At 37.7% G+C, this 10,190-nt stretch overlaps 1 protein-coding gene across 1 annotated transcript; it reads left to right on the forward strand.

Moving 5' to 3' along the window:
* Positions 1-3,426: 3,426 nt before the first annotated feature.
* On the forward strand, positions 3,427-8,282 carry LOC307139696 (adenosine receptor A2b; the record flags this gene model as incomplete). The annotated part of the gene is made up of 2 exons (XM_079838761.1): positions 3,427-4,225; positions 7,954-8,282. 2 exons carry the CDS (start codon positions 3,427-3,429, stop codon positions 8,280-8,282), a joined length of 1,128 nt encoding a protein of 375 aa, XP_079694887.1.
* Between the last annotated feature and the right edge of the window lie 1,908 nt (positions 8,283-10,190).

The raw sequence follows: 10,190 nt of genomic DNA on the forward strand, positions 1-10,190 counted from the left end.
GATTTCAGGTCACTGAATCGTTTCGGATCGTATCGTTCTAAATGAACCAAAATCGTCCTTGAATCGTATCGACAACCTCAAATCGTGATACGAATCGAATCGTTGTTAAAACGAATCGTTACACCCCTAGTGATCAGTGATTTCTGATGTGTAGCTAATTATTTATTATTCGTGCACACAATGCGACTTCTCTCTCTCCAGACAGAACGGTGTTTTCGTGTTTTATATCTTGTGAGTCAGTGTTTTTGTACGTCCTCGTCGCGTCTATCGGTTCTAAAATGTGCATACAGTCATGAGTTTCTGCTCAACATCAGCAGAGATAAACCTCACACACGCCGAAGCTCGGCCTTCAACATCCCCGACCCACAGTACTGCATCTGGCCCACAGCGGAGGCACCAAACGCGGCGTGAGATTAAGCAGAAGGGGGGTAAGGGTGAGCATATCCGGGCTAGCCAGCCTAGCCCCACAATAAACTGGATTACATCCGATTACTGCTGTTGTGTCTTTGTTTGCGCTGTGTACTCAACGCGCGTCACTGACGCTTTTATTTTATTAAAAAAAATAATGCTATTATCAACACTTACTTTTAACTCGTTCATCTCGACAGCTGTAATGGTACTTTGCGTGTGTTACAAAGTTGGTAGAATAATGATGAAGAGACGGACTCGGTGTGACTGTTTATTCAGAACTCTCAGATACAAACACAATAAACTCGCGCTGACTGACAGCGCTCTCATAACTCAGTAGTTACTATAAATAACTTTGTTAGTAATCGCTGAGCTCAGTCTCTGATACATTAGTGATGTCCGGTTCGCGAACGATCTTTCTTTTGAACCAGTTCTTTTTAGTGAACCGAATCAGTTCACCAAATCGGACTGAATCGTTCTAAACGGTTCACGTCTCCAGTCAGCGCTGATCCATAATTTACTAAAGTTACTAACTTTCTGACATGAGTGACAGTCCCTCCGACTAGAAATAGACTAATAACCTAAAGTATATGCTGTAACTAAAACAGTTCAGACATGCTGAGAACTGATGTGAAGTGAACTCAGGTCCATCCGTCTCCCTGGCAGACTCGTGCCTGCTCGTGCCTCGTTAAACCACGCCCCCTCCGCTCATATAAAATGCAAAGATGTCAGCCAATCACAACAGTGGGTGTTTTTACTGAAGTCTCACAGCAGACACGCCTCTTGAAGCAGGGCATTCAAGCCACAGGGCAAACAGCAGTAGAGAAAAAATGCCTTTTATTTCTAAATTATGACATTTTATGATGTAAAAGTCATACTAACAATATAAGTACAGCTCAGGAAACATTATAAAATAATAGAAAAATGCCATGCCATGGGACCTTTAATGTGAATCGGTACTCGGTAGTTTCGACGTAATTCGGTCTGTGCCCTTGAAAGTACCGAGTTCGGTACCCAACCCTAGTGTCTTGTGCTATGATATTGATATTTTTCTGAATATGCCGTGTGCAATGCAAAAGTCATTTGTAAGTATGTTTGAGCTAGCATATAAACATAAACGTCAATTTACCGCAGTGCCACGTTTAACAAACATTTGTCAAAAGCCTAACATCATACAGTTATATGATGACCTGTTTGGCATCAATGACACGAGTTTAGATAAAGTTTATCCGTCAGTTTTCTGTTGTCTTGCATGAATGTAGCTTTTTCTGTTTATTCATTTGTTTTTCTTGTTAGTACAGCCATGCACAAATTAATTCCTACATAATACAACGCACATTTGGAGTTGACATCAATAGCAACCGTCTTCATCAAAAGACTGGCTGATTTATGAAGTAGCCTAGCTATTATGTTGTGTAATATTTGTGGGAGCAGCTGCATTTAAATGTAGAGTGTCGCAGAAAATGTACAGTGTCGTACATATAATGTGACTATCAGCTTGAAGCACAAGCATGAGACCAGCCCTTCCCATCATGAAGTAAAGAAGACTTTTGAATGTGTTGAACATTAATAACCGCACGCATTATGTAGCAAACACAAACTATGCAAAAGCGGCAGCCCTTCCAACGCACTCACAGTCCGAATTCACTCACTCCTTCAAGTGGACTACATTAGTGGAGTAATGTAGGGATAGTGAATGAGGGTATTAGGGGGGCGATTTTGAACATAGCACAGAAATATGAACAGATTTCTATAGCCCTGCGCTGGATATATATGGTCAAAACACTTTATTTCTAAAACTATCATTCCTACATGTTTTCTTCTAACCAGCAAACGCCAGAATTCTGCCTTTTAACTGAATTAAATATTTAATTTAGAACATTATTTAAGTTTTTTGTTTTTGTTTGAAATATTTAATATTTCATACGCAAGATAATGTAGTTGAGTAATTTCCCTCCCAAAAACACTAGTGATGTTCGGTTCTTGAACGAATCGTTATCTCGAGCAAGTAACCGGTTTCTTCTCAGCAAGTAACCGGTTGAGCCGGTTCATTAATTGCACTGAATCGAACTTTAGTTCAGAGTTGATGACGCAAGACACAAAAGCCGAAGTAGCACGCCCGCCAAAAAAGAACCCGAAAGAGCCGGTTCAAACATCTGTCAAAGTTTGCAGAGGATGATTGAGTTGGCGACGCAAGTCTGAGGCACGTAGGCTACTGGAAATATGCTTATGACTACTGTTATCATTTGATTAAAACCTGCAAAAACCTTTCTGTCGAGAGATTTAAATACATTTTACTGCCGTTTATTGTGCATGCAGATTATATTTTAAGTTGTTAAGTGAAATGTATAAGCTTATTAGACTGGTTTATTCTTTCTATATATGCTACTTTAGACATATAACATATCCGTGTTTGTTGACCAGTGCCTGTAATGTGCGCAATTTTCAGTCGACGACGCTAAGGATGAATTAACTGTGAACACAAACCATTAATTTAAGTGAATGAAAGGCAATAATCAACTTTATTCGATTGTTTCAATACGCATTGACACAGATGACTTCATTTGAATGTTTCCTTGATATAACATGACTCTGAGAAATGCATAAAAAAGCATAAAAGAAATTGCACGATGACGTCACGAACCTATGAATCGGCTTTTTGAACCGGTTCATTGAGCCGAAAAGAACCGGTTCGCGGAAATGAATCGGATTTTGCATCACTACAACAGCATAAATGTATAGTTTAGAAGTGTGGGAAGGACGAACGGAACAAAAAGACCCTGAATGTAAAGGGGAAATGAGCACCGTATGAGGGTTAAAAACACGACTGGTTGCGCTATTGCGATAATTAACAACAGGGCATCACGTGACCGAGCTTGATTTGCCACAGGTGTTCATCTATCCTGGAGCGTCTGCCATGTAGATTTTGTTTGCTTACAGTTGGCCTTTGTTAAGCCTGTTTGGAAAATAAGGATTTTTCAAATCACCATGAGTCAATGATAGTAATTATGCGCCATGATGTCCAGCATCAACGTCTCCATGCCATCAACAGATGTGGACTTGAATGACACGGATATACAGGGGACACTGGAGGATTATCGCCCCATTAAAATTGGAATTATATCCGTTTTGGGAGTGATGATAACTTTGGGAAACATTGCCGTGGTGATGGTCATAGCTTCAGCTGTATCGGGGTGGTCGAGGAACTCTCGGTACTTTCTTTTGTCGTTAACGGGAGCAGACTCCGCGTTTGGACTGCTTCTCATGCCGCTAAATCTGTGCGTGAGTTTCATGAAGGATTATAACGAGGGCCCGGACCCCTTCTGTCACGTGGTAGCATTTTTCAACGCGACTATTTATTCCACCTGCATGTACACGCTTGCGACCATCAGCCTGGAGAGATACATCGCGGTGTTTTACCCTCTGAAATACTCCACCGTGTTGACCAGGAGAAGAGCGCTGCTTTTAATCTCGTTCGCGTGGATTTTCCCTCCGCTCCTCCTCGTTCCCATCTCGTTCCCGGCGGGCATCATTGAAGTGCACTTCTCCAGAGCGTCGCTCGTCTGCAACCCCCTGTACTCCAGCAACGTCTCTTACTCCCTCACGTTGTCGTGCTTCATCTTCTTCCCGTGCTCGGCCATCATGACCTTCTGCAACCTCAGACTGTGGATAGCCGCCAAGAGACAGAGGGTAAAGTTGAGAAGACACAGCTGGGGTGGAGGATACAGACCTAAAGTCGCCTTACGTGTCCTAGTGCCAGTCATGACCGTTTACTACACCTGCTGGACGCCCTGCATGGTCATCATGCTTTACAATGGTGAGATCTTCATTGATGGTTTGTTCATTCTCCTGTTGTTCCAAACACAAAAGCAGATGTTTAGCAAAATGTCCAAGCTGCTCTTTTCTTTACTATGTAGAATGGAAGTAAACATTTGATCAAACGTTAATAGCCACCTTAAAAGTAGTTAATTTCAATGTTTTATCTATTTGTCATAACTCTGACTGACCCTTTTTTAACGTATTATTTTGCGTTTTATTTAAAGGAACTTCCTTTCATTCATACATGAGGGATTCGCTTTATTTAAACGTTGACAGCCCTAATATTTTGAGGTGGTGTATTTAGTTAAATTGCTTTACAATAAGGTTCCACTAAACTTACAATGAGCAATGTGACAGTTTTTAATTAACCTTTTGTTGTTAATTACTTAAAAATAAAACTGTCATTTTAGTTCATGTTAGCTCTGGGCCATTAAACAATATCAAAGGATTAGTTCATCCAAAAATTATATTTATCCCATAATTTACTCACCCTCAGTCCATCATATGTTATTTTTCTTTCAGACGAATACAATCAGTTATATATATATATATATATATATATATATATATATATATATATATATATATATATATATATATATATATATATATATATATATATATATATATAATTTTTTTTTTTTTTTTTTTTTTAAATATGCCTGGCAAATCCAAGCTTTATAATGGGAGTGAATGGTACCCTAGATTTTGAAGCCCAAAAAAGCCCATCCATCCATCATAAAAGTTATCCCATAAGTAATGGGCAATAAATAAAGTAATATCATAAGGACACTAAATATTCAACTATATTACTGATACATTTCAATTATCATAGTCGTAATTAAGAGAGAAAATGTTGAATATGATTTTAAATGTCTTAATTATTAGATAAAGTCAAAAATATGATTTTAAAATAGTGAGATACAGAGTCGAAAATACGACATGCTAAGTCATAATTATAGGAGAAAATGTCCTCATTATTAGATAAAGTCAAAAATATGATGCTAAATATCATGCTAAGTCATTGTGAGATGAACAGTTGAAATTAGGACTTTAACAATTCTGAGATAATTCAAAATTATGACTTAAAAAATCTAAATAATGATTAAAAGTCCTAATTATGAGAGACAAAGCTGAAAATTTATTTTAAAAAGTCTCAATTATGACCAAAACACACTTAAGACATTTAAGATATGAAATATGCTTGGTTTTTGTTTTTAAATGCACTTTAAAAAATGTTCACACTTATAATAATAATAATAATAATAATAATAATAATAATATTTACGTTATTGGTTTAATTTTGTGATTTTATATATATATTTTTTTTATTTTATTTTATATATTTATATATATCATATTTTACATGCATTTTTACATTTTGAAATCAGTTTTTACAACAGAAATCAATCAAAAACTTACTTTAGCTTTTCATCTAAAACAAAATTAATTTCATATCTGTAAAGCTGCTTTAAAGCAATCTAAAGGTGACTTGACTTTATGTATGTACGTGAGTCTAGTTCCGGTGGAAGAGTGACCTCTGACCTGACGCATTGCTTATTGATGAACGTGGAAGCAGAGGATTCCAGTAAAACACCAGTCACGAATTAGAAGTCTAAAACAATAATTTTTAAAGAGAAATGTCGGAGGATTTCGATATGAGATGAGGAGCTCAAGTTTGTTGCCCAGCACTATTTGTTTGAACTGCGAGAAGCGTCAAAGCTTATGCTACTCCTACATCATGCGTCGGGTCAGAGGTCATTCTTCCACCAGAACTAGACTTGCATATGCCCTTTAGCGGGAGCCAGTGATTTATAGTTTATAAAGTCATAAATCTGGATATATTTCTTACAAAAATGCATGGCTTTTCTTCAGAAGGCCTTTATTAACCCCCTGTAGCCGTATGGATTACTTTTATGATGGATGTGCAGTTTTTTTGGTCTTCAAAAAGGTCCCATTCACTCCCATTCTAAAGCTTGGAAGAGCCAGGATATTTTTTAATATAACTCCGTTTCTGTTATGCTGAAAGAAGAAAGTCATATACACCTAGGATGGCTTGAGGGTGAGTAAATTATGGGATAATTGACATTTTTGGGTGAACTAACCATTTAACAGAGTTATCTTTTAATAATGCCTTTTATGATTGTTATAATGTATTGGTAAATGTTCAAAGTAACATTAAAATTAATAAATGCTTGTTAATTCATGTTTACTTATTTGAAGTGTGACAGGCATTTTAACTGTATTTGTGGCTATGGTGCCTATAGCTGGTACAACACTGACTAAAGAGGGAAATATAAAAAAATATACAAAAACTGATAAGGAAAGGACTCAGGGTGCAATGACCTTAGCTTTCTGCAGCTGTTTTCAGCAGACATGAAGAGATAATCACAGAGATCTAGGGGAGCTGAGATGAAAGACAAGACAAGGAGACTGAAGCCCTCCAACATAGCGTTTAAAATGCCCACTTTTATGGCACTTGTTTGACAGCCCTTGGTTACTGTCTACTTTGTTTGTGTTAGAATGGAGCAGCTTGAGCATTCTGCTAAACGACTGCCGGGGTGTAAAGAAATACAAAGAGATTGTATTGAGCTGATATAATATTGTAGATATATATTGTAGATATAATATGAGATGAGCGGAAAAAAATATGAGATGAGCGGGGAAAAAAAGTCTGTGCTTTTGCATTCTCACGCAAATGTTTTGTTCCCCCGAGAAACTTTCGCTCGCAAAACCTTTGCACTCCCCTGCAAAAACGTTTGTTCGCTCCCAAAACTTTTGTTCTTTGCGAGTGAACGGACAGTTTCTCGGGGGAATGTGAACATTTTGAAAAGCTTTGAAAACCCTTCCCATATTTTTTCCACCGCCATGTCCCTTTAGGGGTTCCGTATTATTAATGAAATCGGGAGACAATGGTGATTTGTATCAAACTCTGCAAGGCCGCCCATTTCCATTTCCCATTGTCCTGGAACCGGTTATCTGAAATTAAGAAATTTAAATTCAGCCAAAGCTGATTTTATAGTTGATTTTTAAAAATGATTTATTGACATCATCTAGTATTTTCATACTTATGATGACCATAGTTGACTAGTTTAAGACGAATTGTTTTTAGTAAGAAGGGGGGGGGGGTGCAAGATTAACACTAAGTGGGATATTTAGTAGTGTTGAATGTTTTATGCTAGTTTAGAAGAGTCTGTTATGATGTTTTTTTGTAGGGTTACCATCATGGTGACGAGTGGAGCATGATCTTAGTTTGAGAATAGGTATAGTTAAATTATATTGCGGTCCTCATTCAGAAAGTGTTATGCTAATGCTACCAAAGCATTGTGTAACCAATTAGCAATGTGGCATTTATTGAATTGGCTAGTTAAAGCTAGTCACGTTACTAAAAATGTGAGATTACATTATATTTTAAGTTAAATGTTTGAATTATCTTGCTCAAATATTTCAAGTTCAGAGCAATTAAAATGTATGATTACAAAATAAAAATCTGCAAGTTCTGATTATTTAGACCTTAAATGTTAACTTAAAATAATGAGGCAACTGATTACAGTGTAGGTTTGGAATGACGAGTGAATAAATGATTAAATTGTCTAATCTATGCAATCCAGACAGTCAATGTACGAAATTACTGACTTCAAGCCTACTGCTTTGTAAATGTCAGTGCCCATGATGCTAATATTTTATAGAAAGAATAAGTCCTAAAGCATTTTCCCTTGTTCACAGCTATTTCAGGTAGCAGTGTCCCCGAATGGATCGAGTTCATTGCTGTGTGGTTACCAACCTCCAATGGCTTCCTCAATTGTATCTTCTACTTCTGGATCAACCATAGCTTTAGAAGGAAATTCCATCTGGTTCTTCGGAGACTATGTCTAGGACTTTTTCCAGCTTCTGACACTGATTGTAGTTGCGTCAGCTCGGTAGAATCCTCTGTGATTCCTGGATGGAACAGTAACCACTCGCTCCATGAGCGGTTTTCTAGCGTGTCGTCCACCTGCACTCTGCTAACGCTCAAGCCACCTCAGACCAACATGCGTGAACCAGAGCCGGCTTGAGAATCCTTTTATTCTTGTGATCTGATGAAGTTTTAAAAGCTCTGAGACCTCACGAGTGCAACTGACATGTTATTAACCGGCTCAGACAGAGGTTCCTCCAATAATTGTCTTTTTAATCACAAGTCAGCATTCGGAAACGCACACATTATCATAGCTTCATGCTCTTTTAGTTTAATGGCTATTTGTGCCTTTTTACTTCTTGATGGCACCTCTCGTTTTCTCTCAGACTTGGTTTCTTGGCCTCATCGAAGTCTTGTTTCTTAACTGAAACGGTTTTGCATTGTTGTTTGCCATTTCAGGTTAAACGCACGAGAGCCTTTGAAACATTTGCACACATTTCCTTATCTACTCATAAACCCAATATCAAGCATCTGTGGAAATTCAACCTTTAAATCTCAGTTATGCGGTTAATGTAGAAAGGGGAAGTAATTAGCCAGGTACGTAATGTAAAGGTCAGCTCAAATATGCCTTTTGGCTTTAACCTTTTCTGTTTCATGACATTTCCTTTGCATCTCTGAAGCAAACATTAATTTTTATGTTCAACTAAGTCTGCTTTTTGGTCCGTGTCAGACATTGAGGAACATTGTACGGCCAGCATTACCCAACTGTTTATAAACCATATGGACGCTGTAATGGCATAACTGTAAATCTGGATTTTAAGTTCGTTTTAGCATAAGCACTTGTTACACAATGATGCATTTAAATGGGGGGGGGAAATACATCCTGTGGTGGAGGGTGCATATGAAGCAAGCGTATAAAGAGCTGTTAATGACTTGGGAGTGTTAAACAGCCAGAAATGATGATTGATTACAAAAGTTTAAAAGTTTTTGATGTGTAAATAATTTTTTATATGGTTTAAAAAAAGAGTTTGTGAAATGTTCAAGACTTATTTTGTTGTAAAATAAAGCGTCAAAGCCTATTTACTATCTAAAGCATCACTGTTTGTTTTGGTTGTATGATTGATTTACTAAAAATCAGGTCTTGCTAGAGGCATAAATCATCTTTTTAATGGGCTGGTAGTGTAGTGCTTGTGCTTTGTGGAACGTTGGGATGTTGTTGAGCTGGTAGACGAGGAAATATACCTAAACAAAACACATGAGCGCTCAGACATGTAACGACGTGAGGAGTGAGATTCTCCATTCTGCTCTGCTTCATATAGATGACATTTATAGTGGTTCATTTTGACAATAAACCTCAGGAGCATGATATGTAAGGGATGTGCCAAAGTTTGCTGCAGATACTCCTGCACCCCAATAAACTTGGCCATATGCTGCGGTTTTCTGGGCTGTTTACTGTACAGCTCAGGGGAATGTATGGGAATTTTTTTTTGTTAGAGAGAGCTTATATTTGTCGATTGCGTGGTAAAAATACATATAAATGCCCGGTTTCACAGACAAGGCTTCAGCCAGGTCCCAGACTGAAATGCATGTTTGAGCTGTTTTAGCTAGGCTGACCATATTTTGATTACCGAAAACCAGGACAATCGGCCCGGCAATGAGATACTCGAAGTTTACTCAAAGATTCCTTATTCATTTCAATACATTTAAAGTATACCCCCTCTGTATGGATTGAAATGTTATATTACACTCTAAAAATAGAACCTTTTTTTTATGGCACCAAAAATGGTTCTTGGCTCGTAATCATAGGGGAACCTTTTTTAGTGCTATATAGCACCAATTTTGGTGCTTCAGTGGTTCTTCAGCGGTTCTTCAGAGGTGCTATAAAGCACCTTAGTCAAAAAACCGGTGAAGAACTTCTGAAGAACCACTGAAGAACCACTGAAGCACCAAAATTGGTGCTATATAGCACTAAAAAAGGTTCCCCTATGATAACGAGCCAAGAGCCATTTTTGGTGCCATATAGAACCTTTCTTTTTTTTAGAGTGTAGGGCCAGGAAAGGACTTGAAA

This window comes from Gobio gobio, assembly GCF_949357685.1.
Source record: "Gobio gobio genome assembly, chromosome: 2".
Taxonomy (NCBI): Eukaryota; Metazoa; Chordata; class Actinopteri; order Cypriniformes; family Gobionidae; genus Gobio; species Gobio gobio.